The sequence below is a fragment of the Sarcophilus harrisii genome, chromosome 5 (genome assembly GCF_902635505.1).
Source record: "Sarcophilus harrisii chromosome 5, mSarHar1.11, whole genome shotgun sequence".
Taxonomy (NCBI): Eukaryota; Metazoa; Chordata; class Mammalia; order Dasyuromorphia; family Dasyuridae; genus Sarcophilus; species Sarcophilus harrisii.
In genome coordinates this window covers 98,611,117-98,629,099 of record NC_045430.1, presented here as the reverse complement: position 1 = coordinate 98,629,099, position 17,983 = coordinate 98,611,117, and the positions used below count along the sequence as shown (strand labels likewise).

The window sequence follows — 17,983 nt, the reverse complement described above, 5'->3', positions numbered from 1 at the left end:
ATAAGAAATTTAACTGGATTATTTCAAAAGTTATTGAAAAATTTTAAAATGGAAAGTTGGCCACAGAAGTGATCAAGATACCAACTATAATAATTTAATTAAGAACTTAAACCACTGTGACTAATGATTTTTAGAAACTTGTGAATTGACTTGTCAAGAGAGAGGTGGCTATTAAAGGTTACACCAGGTTAGAACATAAACTTGGTCATGTAAGATTTTTTGTTTTATTTTATTTTTTATGTTAAACATGTGCAGTTCTTCTATCCATATTTCCACAAATATGCTGCACAAGAAAAATCAAATCAAAAAAGAACAAAAAAGAGAAAGAAAACAAAATGCAAGCAAACAACAAAAAGAATGAAAATACTATGTTGTGGTCCACATTCAATTCCCACTGTCCTCTCTCTGGTTGCAGATGACTTTCTTCATCACAAGACCATTGGAACTGATTTCGCCAAGTCATATGAAAAGGTTCTCTAAATCTCCATTGATGAGATTTAAAACACTTTTTCATATGGTTAGATGCTTTTACTTTCTTCATCTGAAAATTATCTGTTCATATCCTTTGACCATTTATCAGGAGAATGACTTGATTTCTTATAAATTTGAGTTAATTTTCTACATAATTATTAGAAACTAGGCCTTTCTCGAAACCTTTGAATATAAAAATATTTTCCCAATTTATTGTGTCCCTTCTAATCTTGTCTGCATTAGTTTTGTTTGTATAAAAACTTGTTAATATAATCAAATTTATCTATTTGGTGTTCAATAATGAACTCCAGTTTTTTGGCCACAAATTCCTTCCTTCTCCATAGATCTGAGAGGTAAACTATCCTTTGTTCTTCTAATTTCAAGCAAAGGCATTTTAATGAGATTTATATACTCAGTGTGAAGGCCACGCTCCCTGAAGTAGTTAGCAGCCCAGCAAAGCAAGACAAGGATTTTTATAAAGTTAATGGTCCTGATTACATTACAAGATATATAAATTTTGGAGTTATAGGAGGAATTCCATTATTGATTGATTGGCTGCTCTAACCCTCCATCCATCTTCAAATTGGAAAAGAAAAATAACTGCATCTTTCGTCTGCCATCTCTGTCGGGAAGGAAGTAGGTAGAATGCTACTATTCTTTGGAATAGTGGTTGGTCATTTGTGTTAAAGAGTTTCAAAATTGATTTTCTTTTCAGTGTTATTATTGTACAAAGAATTCACTTGGTTCTCTAAAGAACCAAGTTTCCTCCTGTAGTTCGTGTATATCTTCCTAGGTTTCTTTGAAACTATCCTTTTCATCATTTTTTGTTGTACAAAAATATTGTGTGATTTCCTCAGCCATTCTTCAATTGATGGGTTTTCTCCTCCCCGTAAATTTTTACTTCCCTGCTGCTGCAAAAAGAGCTGCCATAAATATATATATATATATTTTTTTTTGCATAAGTTAGCCCTTTTCTTCTTTCTTTGATGTTTTTGGGGTATTCGCCACTAGCTGCATCTAACTGGCTTGAGTATGCACAATTTAGTGAGTTTGGGAATCTGATCTTTGTTTCTCTGGCACTTAGTCCAGTTCCTGGGTGCTTAATAAATGCTTGTTAATTGAGTTATTAATTAATAGTGTCACTAACAATGCATCAGTGTGCCTGTTCCCCTAAAATCTCACCACACTTAGCAATTTTTTAGTCATGTTGCCAATCTTAGAAATTTGGAACTCCAGATTTGTTTGCTAAATAAAATTATTAAAATGTCATCAGCATTTAATAAAATGGATTTTTACAAAAATATGAAATACTGATATTAACAAAACAGTAAAAGGAGACTCCTAATCACTTAGTTCCTGAAAGAGAAACAGAAAATCAGTGAATGTTCCTGATGACCTGTGATAAATAATGTGATATATTTTGCAAGGGACTTCTATAAAATATTTAAAGAACAAATGACAAATTGTGCAGAAAAAAAAAATGAAGCCAACTTAGCAGCCTATTTCTCTGAAATGATTAGCATAGAAAGAAAGCAAAGAAAAGGAAACAATTGAGAAATCGTGTTATGTATAGTGAGTATAGAATTAGCAAAGAGACAGCAACAACATATTTGAAAAGTTATTTGCTATGTTCTCAAAGGATTTATACTCAGAATCCAACGATGATTCTACATTAGGAAAACTATTAGAAAAATTAATCACATTAGTAACAAAAGTTTCCTTTCTGTGTTAAAATATAAAATAAAAATAAAAGGGCCTTGTTTAATATAATGAATCCTAATCTAAGTACTAATTGGTACTCTAAAATTACAATGTAAAATATAGATTCAGCTTTGTATTTGTAATAGTTTTCATTGTTATTTGATTAGTCCTAAAAATACTACCTGTAACAATAAGACAAGAAAAAAAATCGAGGGAATAAATGTAGATAGAAAATAAGAAAATTATCTCTATTTTCATACCTTGAGGTTTGCTTAAAAAACTCGAGAGAATCAATGAAAAACATTGAAACAGTAGTTTCAGGATATATGATTAATCTTCAAAAATACATTACTGAAAAACCAAGATAAAGGACAAGGTAAATAAATAAATTCTATTTAAGATAATAAAATGTATTGAATATCTGGAAATTAACCTCTCCAGACAGTTTTTGTACTTGTACAAATACGGCTACAAAATAATGTGGAAATAAATAATTGGAGAGAAATTATTTGTTTATAGCTAGATTGAACCAATATAGTGAACATAACTTTACTATCCTAATTTTCTTTGCAGATTTATGCTTATATCAGTCATATTACCAAAAGAATAGTTTATAAATTTAGACTTAACAATCACACCATTTCTTAGAATAGTAAAGCATCATATGAAATGGTATTATGAAAAGTAAGAAGGAAGTGGGCAAGGCAGTAACAAATCACAATCCATATTATAAAACTAATTATAAACAAACTATTTGTGAGCATAAAAAAATATATTTTGGAATTGATAGGTAAGACTTGTGTTTGATAAACCCAGAAACACAAACTACTAGGAGCAATATTCTTTATTCAGTAAGAAGTACTAGGAGAACTAGAAAGCACTTTGGCTAAAAAGAAATATAAGTTTAGAGTTATACTTATGTTACCATAAATTCCAAAAAGACAAAATAAAAAGTCGAACTAAAAAACATTTAAAAATTTTGTGTTTTATTTTAGGCCACCCTAAATTCCAGATAGATTAAATACCTAAAGATAAAGTCATACTGCTAAAAAGTAGAGGCGAAATTTCCCAGTTATGGTTAAAGGAAAAATTTTTAAATGGACTTGGTATAGATAAGATCTTTAAAGACAAAAGTAAATGAGAATCCTAATTATCTTAAGCTTTGACATAAGTCAGATAAGCACAAGCAGAATAAAAAGCAAACTTGTGAATTCACAAAATATATTTCCCATATCTAAAGGAATTTGATAGACATTAAAAAGAAAGAACCATTCCTTAATTGTCAGATTGTCAATTTACAGGAAAGAAGAAATACACATTATTAATAATTTTTATAAACACAAATTTATATACCTATGAGGTACTGATGAGTTATAAGAAGTCATGAAGGTGGGAATTGTTGAGAATGGACTAATATACTCAAACCTTCTCCAGTCAAGGGGCAGTTTTACTCTGACTCTTAGCAAGTGAGTAAAGTTCCCTTGTGGAACTCACAGTTATCAAGGGGAGAAATGGAATCTTTTATGGGAAAGGACCTAGAACAAAGTGTGCTAACTATACTAATTGTGTGTGTCAATAAATCAGTTGGTGGTCGTAATTAGACTATTTATATAAGATAGTCTTGGGAGCTTAACCTCTAGATGTATATAGATTAACCTCTAGATTGTATCAGATAACTGCTGGTGTCAGTACAGGATAGCTCTGTCAATACAAGGTAACTATAGGGTCAGCTTGTTCCTTACTGGGGTTCATTCAGATTGGATTGTTGTGTAGGGACATGATCTTTTGCTGGAGTTCATTCATCCCATCAGTACTACCTCATACTTATCAAATTGGCAGAGGTAGAAAAGATGTGATGTTTAAAAGGTATTAGAGACATAGTTTCTGGGTAATTTAATCATTTTATTAATAAGGTCAGTAGGTTATTAATAAAAGAATGGTCATTTGGCCATCTTTCTTAAACCAAAGGTGGCCCTGGCAGTGGACTCACAATTTATATGTCCTTCAAAAGCAGGTGGTCCATCAAACAACAATCAAATCCAACTGGTTAAAGTGATTGGAGGTGGGACTATATGTTAAAATGAAATAAATAAAATCTCTTAGATAGAGAAAATTTATACTGCATCACTCATTTCTTTAGTCTGTCATTTTAAAGAATGTATACCCCACCAAGCTTGATTCAGTTCTTTGCTAGGTTGTGTGGGATATGACCAAGATCAAGGAGAGTCAAAGTTATCATTATCAGTAATGTCCTAAAGAACTTTAGAAGAAAAACTTTGGAAGAACTCTGAATTCTCCCCTCTAAATTATTGGTTATTAATAATCATTTCTCCCAGGGATAGGTGTTATTATCAGTGGAAGAGTAAATTGGTTCAATTGTTTGGAAATAACTTTGGAGTTAACCAAGCTAAGTTATTAAATTATTCATGCTCTTTGTTCTAGAGATCAAACTATTGGAATCATATCCCAAGGTTATTGACAGAAGGAAATGATTCTTATGTTCATAGCAACATTATTTGTGAGAGCAAAAAGCTAAAAACAAATATTATTTAGTGATTGGAAGAAATAATTGATCAAATTATTGTTTGTGAATATAATGGCATTTAAAAAAGCATAATTAAACTTTTTATATCATTTTTTGTTTTTACATCATTTAAAATTCCATCTATAGCCACTCTCTTGTCCTCTCCTCCTTATAAACTATTATAGTTGAATAATTAAGAAAAGGAAAAAAAAACCTGTTGAACAAAACTTAACATAAAAAAATCTGATATATGTAGTTGTATACTCAAAGTTCCCCATCCCAGCAAAGAGGTCTGATTTGGGGTCCCTAGAGTTTTGCACTGACATATACTTCTTGGGTCTTTGAGGTTCAGGAAAGTGGATATTCAATATTCTGTACATCTTAGGATAGAATTTTGGGAGACCTCCTGTGGGATATATGCTTTTTTGTCTGAGTGATGCTGTGCCATTTTGGGATCTTACTAGGTACCCACGTTGGGGCTTTATGACCAGATTTGTACTTTTCTGAGAAGAGCACCTCCAAACAAGGTCATCTCTTTGGAATGCAGAATAGTGGTATTGCTGGGTCAAGTCTTTTGGAAGGTCATCTCTTTGGAATGCAGAATAGTGGTATTGCTGGGTCAAGTCTTTTGGATTTGTAAATTGCTCTACAAAATGGTCGAATCAGTGTATCATTTCACCAATAAAGTGTCTCAATTTTCCACATATCCAGCATTTGTCATTTCCCCTTTTGGTCATATTAGTCAATTTGATAGGTGTGAAGTGGTAGCTCAGAGTTGTTTAATTTTGCATTTCTCTAATCAGTGGTTACTTGGAATACTTTTTCACTTAACTACAGATAGCTTTGATCACTTCATCTGAAAACTGCCTGTTGATATCCATTGACTATTGATTGATTGAGGAATGGCTCTTATTTTTTATAGATTTGATTCAGCTCTCTCTATATTTAGACTTCCAGTCTTATTGCATCTGGGCATTGAGCCAACGCTATACACCTATCTCTGATCTGATTGCTTATTTGTTTGCCTGTTTTGCCCTGGTTTGCTAGCAAGTAGCACTCAATTACCTATTTCTTTCTTTCTTTTTTTTTTTTTTTTTTCCTTTTTAAAAAAATATTTTATTTGAAAAACATTATGAAAAAAAGAAAAACAGAAATGGAATACTGTGAAGGCCGCATTAGCACCCTGCATACTTTAGAATCAACCAGAGTCGGGATCAGCAAAAGTCTTTGATCTTTATTCTTTATGGATGTGAACGGAATGGCCATATGAAGTGAGAGTAATCATAACACGAATCCACCAGTAGTGACTCTGACTCTCTTACTCCACCACTTAAATCCTCCACCCAATCTCCAATACAACAGATCAAGCTTGCACAGAGTAGTGGGCAGGGTCATTCTTTCTCTAAGCATATACTAATATTGTCCAATTAGTAATTAGCCTTAAGTGCTCAGACCTCAGTGCATCTGCTCAGTTTCAGCCCATTACAGAATACAAAACAAAATAAAACAAAACAAAAGAGAACATTGTCATGTGCCCAGCAGAACATCAGGGAGGATTCAAAATAGATAACAAATTACCAGATCAAGAAAGTATATACTTATATATTAGTAGAAGAAATTATATTCATGAATGTCCCATTTTTTCCCTTTACTTCCTTGTAAATTGTTCTTTTTTTTCCTGCTGTGTACCTTATTTACTTTATTCATTTTCCCTCCTTTTGCCCCCACCCCCACCCCATTCCAAGGCCAGCTATTTTTTAAAAAAATTAATTATAGGTTTTTATTGACAGAACACATGCATGGGAAATTTTTCGACATTGTCTCTTGCACTCACTTCTGTTCCAACTTTTCCCTTCCCTCCTTCCATCTCCCCCCCTAGATGGCAGCCAGTCTCATACATGTTAAACATGTTAAAGTATATCTTAGACACAATATATATGTGCAGATTTGAATTCAAAACGTAAAAATAACCTGGGAAGTAAAACAAAGATACAAGTAGTCCACATTCATTTCTCAGTGTTCCTTCTCTGGGTGAGACAGTGATTCTGTCCATCATTCATCAATTGGAACTGAATTAGATCTTCTCTTTGTCGCAGATAACCTTTTCCATCAGAATACATCCTCATAGAGTATTAAAGTGTATAATGATCTGGTTCTGCTCATTTCACTTAGCATCAATTCACGTAACTCTCTCCAAGCCTCTCTGTATTCATCCTGCTGGTCATTTCTTATAGAACAATACTATTCCATAACATTTATATACCACAGTTTATTCAACCATTCTCCAATTGTTGGGCATCCATTCAATTTCCAGTTTCTAGTCACTACAAAAAGGGCTGCCACAAACATTTTGGCACATACAGGTCCCTTTCCTTTCTTTAAGATCTCTTTGGGGATGTAAGCCCAGTAGTAACACTGCTGGATCAAAGGATATGCACAATTTGATAACTTTTTGAGCATAGTTCCAAATTGTTCTCCAGAATGGTTGGATCCATTCACAACTCCACCAATAATGCATCAGTGTCCTAGTTTTCCCACATCCCTTCCAACATTCGCCATTGTCTTTTCCTGTCATCTTAGCCAATCTGACAGGTGTGTAGTGGTATCTCAGAGTTGTCTTAATGTGCATTTCTCTTATCAATAGTGATTTAGAACACCCTTTCATATTAATAGAAATAGTTTCAATTTCTTAATCTGGGAATTCCTTTGTTCTCCAAATCTGTCATTTTTCTGATGTTTCACATTTGGTTCTATATTCTCATTCTTTATAATCTGTTTTGTTATTTCTTGATCTCTTATAGCTTCTCCACTGGCCTTGCCCAATTCTAATTTTTAAAGAATTATTTTCTGTAGTGTTCTGGTTGGTTTTCTGGAGGTCTCTGGACCAGCCTTTGTTTCAGCATAATAATCAGCCCAAGAATAGCCAGGTGTTAAAGTCCAAATTCTTTATTTTCTCCTTCAAAGTCCTATTTCCTTGCCTGGTGCCTGGGCTAGCTTTCTTGAGGTCCCCCAGAATATATCTTGGTTTCTTTAGAGGAAGCAGAAGGACCACTACAACAGTCTGTGTCTTGAAGTTTGTCTCAGTCCGAGAGCATGTGCTCTAGCCTCCAGTTTTCTGTCTTTTCCGAGTCTGTCTTCAAGCCCCTCTGAGTCTGTCTGGCCCAGATGGACCTTGGTCTCAGTGGAGAAATGAAGGAGGAGACCCTGCTACCATGGTGGTGTTAGATTGAATGAATACTGAGTTTGTCCCAGCTTATATACTCTATTATAATTATATTATCAGAAGTGTGAATCTTTTGTTTTTTTTTAAATTATAACTTTTTATTGACAAGAACCCATGCGTGGATAATTTTTTTTACAACATTATCCCTTGCACTCACTTCTGTTCCAGCTTGTCCCCTCCCTCCCTTTACCCCCTCCCCCAGATGGCAAGCAGTCTTACACATGTTAAATATGTCACAGTATATCCTAGATACAATATATGTGTGCAGAACCGAACAGTTCTCTTGTTGCACAGGAAGAATTGGATTCAGAAGGTAAAAATAACCTGGGAAGAAAAACAAAAATGCAAACAGTTTACATTCATTTCCCAGTGTTCTTTCCTTGGGTGTAGCTGCTTCTGTCCATTCTTGATCAGTTGAAAGTAAGTTAGATCTCTTTGTTGAAGAAATCCACTTCCATCAGAATACATCCTCATACAGTATCGTTGTTGAGGTATATAATGATCTCCTGGTTCTGCTCATTTCACTTAGCATCAGTTCACGTAATTCTCTCCAAGCCTCTCTGTATTCATCCTGCTGGTCATTTTTTTTTTTTTGTTTGTTTTACTATTTTTATTTTATTTTATTTTTTTAAATAACTTTTTATTGACAGAACCCATGCCAGGGTAATTTTTTTACAGCATTATCCCTTGCACTCACTTCTGTTCCGATTTTTCCCCTCCCTCCCTCCACCCTCTCCTCCAGATGGCAAGCAGTCCTATACATGTTAAATAGGTTACAGTAGATCTTGGATACAATATATGTGTGCTGAACTGAACAGTTCTATTGTTGCTCAGGGAGAATAGGTTTTAGAAGGTATAAATAACCCGTGAAGAAGAACAAAAATGCACTTCTGGTCATTTCTTACAGAACAATAATATTCCATAAAATTCATATACCACAATTTATCCAACCATTCTCCAATTGATGGGCATCCATTCATTTTCCAGTTTCTAGCCACTACAAACAGGGATGCCACAAATATTTTGGCACATACAGGTCCCTTTCCTTTCTTTAGTATCTCTTTGGGGTATAAGCCCAGTAGAAACACTGCTGCATCAAAGGGTATGCACAGTTTGATAACTTTTTGAGTATAGTTCCAAATTGCTCTCCAGAATGGCTGGATGTATTCACAATTCCACCAACAATGTATTAGTGTCCCTGTTTTCCCACATCCCCTCCAACATTCCCCATTATCTTTCCCTGTCATTCTAGCCAATCTGACAGGTGTATAATGGTATCTCAGAGTTGTCTTAATTTGCATTTCTCTGATTAATGATGACTTGGAGCATATTTTCATATGGCTAGAAATAGTTTCAATTTCTTCATCTGAGAATTGTCTGTTCATGTCCTTTTACCATTTATCAATTGGAGAATGGCTTGATTTCTTATAAATTAAAGTCAGTTCAGAGGTGTGAATCTTGTAGAATAGATGTCAGTCTTGTAGAACTATTTTAAGTACTAACTACATGTACTGAACTAGGGAGCTATTAATCACCATGCTAAACTAGATAACCATTGTATTATCAATTCCACTGAGTTAGCACCTTGTAAGAATCCTTGTTTCAAGTACAGAGTTCTGGCCCATAACATCTTCTGCTTTGTTTTGTTTTAGAACATAGGTGGTCATGCCCTCCCTGACTTTTCAGGGAGGTGAGAACCCCAAAAAGGAAGTCATCACACCCTTCCTGACTTCTCAGAAAAAGGGAGTGAAAACATCAAAAAAGGAGGTGATCACGCCCTCCCTGATGTCTCAGGAATGGAGGTGAAAACACCAAAGGAAATGGGGAATCAAACCAGATTAGCGATTTCTGAAGGGTCTTACTTGAAACAGGTATACATAAATCTATCAACATAACAAACAACATGAATCAACATGAAGAATTATACATGTCCATAAATCCTAGAAATAGTCCAAAACCAATCTATTGTCCATTAATTCATGTGACAGGGAATCCAATAATTCCTGCAAGTTTTGAAGTCCTGCAGTAGTCTCATCATGTGTCAGGGAATTCAATGATTCCTGCAGATTTTGACGTCCTCTGTCAGTCATATCATGTCTCAGAGAATCCAATGATTCCTGCATGTTTTGAAGTTCTGTAACAGTCTCATTACCAGCCATACTCTTTCAATGTCAGATGTTTCTTAGGTCTTCTCCTTTGTTTTAAGTTTTTCTCTTTTTTCTTCCTCTCAAGATGCTCATTGGCACCCATTTGATTCCTCTCTATCTGTAAAGAGACAAGCAGTTAACCTATCTGGTCCCTTCCATTCTCCACATCACCTAACAATTATATTGGAGCTGCTCACACTGGACACTCTCCTTTTGTTGAGTTAAAAAGCCTGTATTCTCTCCAATTATAATCCCTTTCTTCTATCAGATTGCTTTTTAGCTGATTGATCATATCAGAGTACTTCTAAAGACTCTCTGGTTTTGCTGCCATCATGCCCCACCTGGTTTTTGTTTGTGGTCTTGGAACTGAGCCCTGCCTCTCATTTCCCTGGGTCAATCTACATTCTGAGGCCCAGTGGAAGCTCTTTTTGCATTTTGGACATGGGGTTTTGGATCTTGTTCTCTCATACTGTCTTCTCACTCTATCTCTATGCCTTCATTGATATTTCAGATGCCTTATTTAACCAATTGAAAGCATTGACGAGTCTCTCTGGTAATCCCTTGCCAAGAGGGACCCTGTCTCCCTATGTTCTGCATCATAGCCTGAGTATACAAGACATTTGTACCCACTGTGGCATAGCGTCTTATGATCTCCTCTAAAGGAGCATCTTTGTGTAATCCCAGAATAATTCTTCTACGAACTTCATTAGCATTTTCTTTAACAAGTTGTTTGATCATTACTCCTGTTGCAACATTTTCACCTATAGTTCGTATGACAGCTGTTTGCAGACGTCCCACAAATTCAGTAAAGAGTTCATATGGACCTTGCTTTATTTTCGTGAAGGCTTCCCTCTATCCTGTTTTCCTGGGAGGGTGTCCCATGCTTTTATAGCAGCAGTAGCAGCAATTTGCTCATATGCTGTCAAAAGGTAATTAATCTGGGCTAAAGTGTCTGAATATTGACCTTTACCTGCAAGTTTATCAAAGATGACTGGTATTTTAACAACAGTTTGCCTATTTTATTGGTCTTGTATTCTGCAGAGTTCACTATACTCCAAAAGCCACAAGAAGTTTTGTCCAGGTTCTAAACATGTCCTTGCTATAGATTTCCAATCACTAGGGGTAAAAATTTCATAAGCCAAATTCTCTAATACCATCTTAACATAACATGATGTAGCCCCATAAAGAGTGCAACCCTTTTTCGAATCTTTGATTTTTTCCAGATCAAAAGAAATGTATCTTCTCCTTTGTTGATCTGAAGAGTCAAACTCTTGAATAACAGGGTATGCTTCTATTCTTAAATCAGATATATCATGTCCTTTTTTAGCTTTAACTAGTGCCTTTTGTAATCTTGTCATAGGGGGTGGACAAAGCTCCTGCATGGGTAGTGCTGATGGTGTCACTGCCCCTCCCCCTCCTCCTTCTCTCTCCACCCATGAAGAGTTAATTGAGAGGGGGTAGGTCAGGGGAAGGGGAATGCCCTAATGGCTCCTGCTGTGAAGCACCACACTCCTTAATTTCCTTAGCTTTGTACTTAATTTCTTTCTTGTCTAATTCTTTATGCTGCTATATTAGTACCCTCTCCTTCCTGCACTTTCTTTTTTCCCCTTATTCTATTACTTATGTAATTCCCTAGAGCCAATTGTATTGTTATATATATAGAAAGTTTCTTTAGGAATTGAATCATGACCATTATTATCATTGTAATATTCTATTAGTTGCTCTCCCACTAATTTCCACTTGTCTGGCTCTAATTCTTCTTCCTTTGAGAACCAAGGAGACAAGTACTGTAATGTTTCTAAAAGTCCTGTGATCTGCTCCTAAGTTATAATCAAACCTTGGTTTTTTATCAATCTAACCATGCTTTCTACACACTTTCCTTGCAGTGGAGAAGGCTCATTTCTAAACATTTGTCTCATTTCAGCTGAAACACTAGTTTAGCTTTTAACAAAGTTTCCTTCTTGTCTATTTTTGTACTCGCCCTAATTTCTGGGTCACAGATTTAGGTCCTTAGCCCCACATTTGGATGCCAAAATATAGTGTTCTGGTTGGTTTTCTGGAGGTCTCTGGACCAGCCTTTGTTTCAGTAGAGTACTCACCACAAGAATAGTCATGTCTTAAAGTCCAAATTCTTTATTATCTCCTTCAAAGTCTTATCTCCTTGCTGAGCTAGCTTTCTTGAGATCTTCCAGAATGTGTCTTGGTTTTTGTGGGGGAGACAGGAAGACCACCACTCTGGTCTCTGTCTTGAAGTCTGTCTCAGTTTGAGGGCTTGTGTTCCAGCCTTCAGCCCTCTGTCTTCTCCCAGTCTGTCTCTGAGCCCCCTCTGAGTCTGACCCTGGGCCTTCTGAGTCTGTTTCCAGGGCCTTCTGAGTCTGTCTCCGGGGCCTTCTGATTCTGAACTAATCTCTCAGGAGAGCCACTAGGAGCCTGACCAAAGATGGAATGTCTCTCTGTCCTTGTTGGTTTCTTATATACTCCATTATAATTACATCATTATAGTTGTGAATCTTGTAGAATAGGTGCTAATCTTGTAATTATTAAGTATTAATAATTAATAATATTAAGTATTAAGTTCTTATATTAAGTACTAAGTTCATGTCTTGAACTAGAGAACTATTAATCACCATGCTGAACTAGATAACCATTGTCTTACCTATTCCACTAACTTAACATCTTGTAAGAATCCTTGTTTCAGGTACAGAGTTCTGATCCATAACAATTTTCATTTTTGAGAAACTCTGTCTCTTCTTTTCTAGTTGATTAACTTTTTTTCCCCCCATAATCTTTTTTTTTTCTTGGATGGTTTTTTTTTTTTTTTTTTTTTTTTAGTTTTTTTTCAGTGTGTGTCATTTGATTTTTTTTGAGTTCTTCTATAAATTTTCTCTAGGCTGAGAACTATTTCATGTTACTTTTGGGGTAGAAGCTTTTTTATTTCAGTGCTTTCCTCTGAAGATGAACCCCAGTCTTCCTTGTTCCCATAGTGAGTTTCTACGGTGAGATTTTTCTTTGCTGGTTAATTTTTTTTTTTTTTTTTTTTTAATAAGAGGTATTAGTGTAAGCACCTCTAATCTTGAAGTGAGGAGATGGTACCTCAGGCTTTCCTTTAGTTCTCCACTCTGATCAGGAACCCTAAACCAAGAACTTCACCCTCCTGCAAGTGTTCACAGCCAGCAGCATCCCTCATCAGCTGCTTCTGCACTCACAGGGTTCTGGTTCCTTCTTGCCCAGGGCTGCTTCTTAGAAGCACAGTTGTGTTTGGTGTTCCTAATAAGCTAAGGTTCACACAATCTTTCTGGACTCAAATCCAGATACCAAGAATAGTCTGAGAGGTGAAAGTCTCTGTGGCTTCTGCTGAAGCTCCAGCCACACCTAGCTAACCCAAAGGCTCCCCATTTGATGTTTTTGTGGAGCTAATCTAGAGGTGTTTGACCTTCTTCTGGATTAATCCAGTCCTGGGGTCTTTCCTCAGATCTTGTAGGATGTATCTGGAGGATACTTTTCTGTTCTATCCTAAATCTAATTGATTTTTCACCCGTCTATGTTGGTTCCGAGGTGCAAATTTGTGGAGGAAATATGGAGAGCTTGAAATTTACCAACCTAAACTGTCATCTTCCCAGAATCCTCCCTTATTACCTATTTGTTATGGATTTCTGGCTACCTTTTTGTACATATGAATTGGAATAAATCACATGTGTAGTTTCTCATTAGATTTTTTTGATCATCTTTGGTGCTATTTTCAAGTTTTTGATGATGCATTTAGGAACTGGGCAGTCTATTTCTGTTCAGGCAGGTCAATGCAGCATATACTATTGATCTGTAAAGAGTGACATGACTAATTTATAGAAACATTGGAAGGAGTATATGAAATGATGCAGAATAAACAGAATACAGTTAAAAGAACAATATACAACAACTAAAGTAAAGTCATTATGTAGCGGCACAAAAGTGTTTGGTAGTGGTTAGTAAATATTATCATAATGTCACATTTCAGGTATAGTTATTCTTTTCTTTGAGAAATTGATAATTTAATTACCCTCCCACTTCTCACCCCCTCGAGAAAGAAAGGAGTTTAGTGATCTGTTGGGAGATATCTTGGGTCAAAATAAAATGTGTCATTATATTAAAAAAAAAACCCCAACAAAAACTTAAATTTTTTCTTATTAAGACCCTTTGTAATCTTTCTATTTGTATTTCTCTTGCTTATTTTGACTAATTTTTGAAATTTTTCTTTTCTGAAATATTGTTTCTTTTCTTTTCTTGTTTTGATCATTTTCTTATTTCAGTCAGTCTGTAAATATTTTAAGTTCTTTCTATGTGCATTGGGGATACAAAGAAAAGTAAAAATCACCATTCCCTTTAATCACAACTTTTTTATGCCTTCTGATTTCACTTAGGGTACCATTATTGCATATTGAATTTTATCAGCTATTATATATCAAGTTTTTGATTATTGGACAGAGATCACACATTGAGAGTTTTAGGAGTTAAGCTTGCTCTGTAATGATCTTAAAACGCTGTGATTCTTATTTCCCTCTGCCCACATTAAAAAAAAAAAATTCTTTTATACTGTTTAAAAATAATCAGAAAATATGATAATAATTATAGGCCATTTAAGCTTATTGCTAAATATTTATAGTGTTTTTATGTAATTTTTTTTTTTTTGTAATTTCAGTCTTACAAGATTATCAATTTTGCTCCGAGTCTGCTTCAGATTATAGTCTCAGACCAAGTTGAATTCCCAGTACGTCAAGCAGGTAAGTTTTATATATATATATATATATATATTTTTTTTTTTTAGAAATCATTAAAATGCATTTGTACAAGTGAAAAGAAGTAAAAATAGCATTTTAACTTCTTAATATCTTTAGTAGCTTAGTGTAACTAATTTCTTAAGTAACTTTTTTTTCTAGGAAAATAAGCAGCTCTGAAATAGTCCTGTTAGTTAAACAGTTTACTTTTCTTTTCAGTGGAACATAAGGAAAGGTACCAGTCATTACTCAAAATTTTGGGCAAGAAGAGGATTTTGGTAGTGTCAGAAACATGCCATTAATGATTAAATTTCCCCCTAATAATCCTGTCTCCCCATTTGTATTTCCTGTAACTCTATCTCCACCACTCTCTTCTCTAACTGTTTCCTCTTTTATTCTCTTTTCCCATTCTCTGTTTCTCTTGGCAAATTAAATTGAATCTATGGAATAGAATGAAATGATTATATATATGTGTGCAGGGTATCCTATATACATATCCTATATATGTATATGTGTGTGTGTGTGTGTGTGTGTGTGTACAACAATTCCCATTATATGTGTATATATGAATATACATAGTGTGTGGGATATAGAAGACCCTTACCCAAAATGACTACTCAGAGATCACTCAGAATAGAAAGCAGAAAGGTTGTTTATTAAAACCTCCAGAGGATGAGCCATTCTATCACAAGATAAGGAAAAGAGAAAGCTCGTGGTAGGAGTGCTAAAGAATTAGTAAAGATATATTAAAAAAAAAAGATATATAGCTTTTATAGGTTCTGTTACAAAGGATTACATCATAAGTTGGGGAGCATTGAGAAAAAGGTGCCCTCTCCCCTAATTGAGTGTTAACTATTGGTGCCAAAAGCAGATTAGAACAGAATGTTTTCAGTTTCCCTGGTTCCAAGAGGAATCATCCATCAGATTTTCAAACTTCAGATTACTGAGTTACGGCATTTAATAATCTAAATATTGATAAAATTAACAAGGATAAACATCATCATCTCTGGTTAAGTAAATATTGGCTAGCACACACTGTACTTATGTAGGTTGCAGAGACATAGAAATAATAAAAAAAGATAAAATTCAGAAAAAGAATAAATTCTTATATTCCTGTAAGTTCTTCACTTTATCTCTCCATTCCACACAATAGTATACTCAGTATATGTGGCTTCTGGCTTTGAGTAAACTTGTAACAAATGTGTCATAACAGTATTAAAAGATCAGGAACCTAATGCTGTTCTGGCTATATAAAAGGCCTCTAAGATTGCTGAGACCTTATAATTTTTTTAAATAAAGCTTTTTAATTTTCAAAATATATAAATGGATAATTTTTCAGCATTAACCCTTCCAAAACCTTGTGTTCCAATTTCTCTCTCCTTCCCTCTACCCCTTCCCTAGATAGCAAGTAATCTAATATATGTTATATATGTTAAACATGGTAAAAAATATGTTAAATCTAAATATATGCATTCATATTTATACAAGAAAAATTAAATCAAAAAGAAAATAAAATGCAAACAAACAACAACAAAACATGAAAATGTTATGTTGTGATCTACATTCACTTCCCACAGTTCTCTCTCTGGGTTAGATGTAAGTAAACTTAAAAAAAAATGTATTATATTCAGTAGTAACCTATTTGGCATTGTATAAATAGAGTTCTCAAAGTTCTTGTTTATTTTAAATTTTAAGCTTTTATAAAATTAAGTTGAAGGGATGACAAATAATTTTGCTTTCTTTTTTTTTTTAGTTGTATTAATTTTTTGCCAGCTTTAGGATGTCATCTTTGTAGTTTTTTTTTTTTTTTTTTTTTTTTTTTTTTGTAGCTTGTAGCTTGTAGCTTTTGTAGCTTGATTACAACTTTCTAACAAGAATGAGGTTTTTTTTAACCTTTATCATATTCTATGATAAAGTATAACAAATAAATTAAAATAAAATAAATTTAAAAAGTATAAATTAGTATAGTGCTTGAATATTTTAAAATATTTTAAAAAAGCATTTCCTCACAATTGTGAGGAAACACTATTATTTTTATTTTATATAGATGATCAAATTGAGGCCTAGGGAAGTTAATTGGCATATATGGGGTAATGGTACTAATCAGAGTTTAAGACTAAACCTAGTGCTCTTTCTACTATATCATTTATCTTTGTAACTGTTGTGAACTTTTATATATTTGCTTTTAATTGCCACATGTAAATAAGCTTGTAAATATGATGGCAACAAAGTACCAAAAAGTACACAAATGTACATTTCTCTCTTTTGGTAAATACATTATTTGTACTTTTAACATAACTTTTATATTTTAACATAACTTTTTATTAACACAACATAACTTTTAATACTTTTTAAACATAGTTTGAAAATTATGGGGAATAATTTTGTATGAAGCAGTACTGTGAAAATGTGCCTGTTGTTTAGTTATATCTAAAGCTTTGTGACCCATGGACCATAGCATGTCAGTATTCTCTGTGGGATTTTCTTGGCAAAGATACTGAAGTGATTTTCCATTTCCTTTTTCAGTGGATTAAGGTAAATAAGTAGAAATTAAGTGACTTGTCCAGGGTTACACAGCTAGTCTGAGCCTGGACTTTGAACTCAGGTCTTCCCACTGAGCCTCCAAAGCAAACAGAGGTTAAGTGGCTTGTAGGATCACACAGCTGATAAGTGAGATGCAATATAAACTGAGGTCCTCCTGGTTTCAGGCCATATGTTCTGTTGACTGAATCATCTAGATGCCTTACTTTTCTGAAAGCTACTCCAGCAAAATTTATCATATTTAACTTTTTACTATGGAATAGCTAAACGGATTACTCTTTTCCTCATCCATTTCTCTCCCATCATTCAGCTAGTGAATGATTAGGGAATACAATTTTAATATTGGATTAAATTAGGTTAAAATAATCTAATTTTAATATTAGAAAGTTATGTAGGCCTTAGAAATAGTTATCTTGTTTTATATATATATATATATATATATATATATATATATATATATATATAATTTAAAAAAATTTTTTTTTGACCCAAGTAGAATTTTTTAGGATTGTCTATTTTTTGACTTCTTGTAATATGGATAAGCAGGATTTGACTGTTTCTATTAATATGAAGAGAATAGGATGACAGATTGAAATAACAGATAAGTGATTTTGAACTCTCATTT

The 17,983-nt window shown here is 34.0% G+C and overlaps 1 protein-coding gene across 5 annotated transcripts in view; it reads left to right on the top strand.

The window, feature by feature from the left end:
* IPO8 (importin 8) overlaps positions 1-17,983 on the top strand; it is a 134,430-nt gene that overhangs the window by 6,336 nt on the left and 110,111 nt on the right. For 4 of the 5 annotated variants that reach the window (XR_004229479.1, XM_031938112.1, XM_031938115.1 and 1 more), the window contains one exon: positions 14,742-14,823. Coding sequence is in view for 2 of the 5 variants with exons in the window: in XM_031938112.1 (XP_031793972.1) it covers positions 14,742-14,823 (82 nt within the window). In the remaining 3 variants the exon portion in view is untranslated. Of the gene's footprint in view, positions 1-14,738; positions 14,824-17,983 lie in introns of those variants that run through there. The other variant, XM_031938114.1, reaches the window with a different exon arrangement.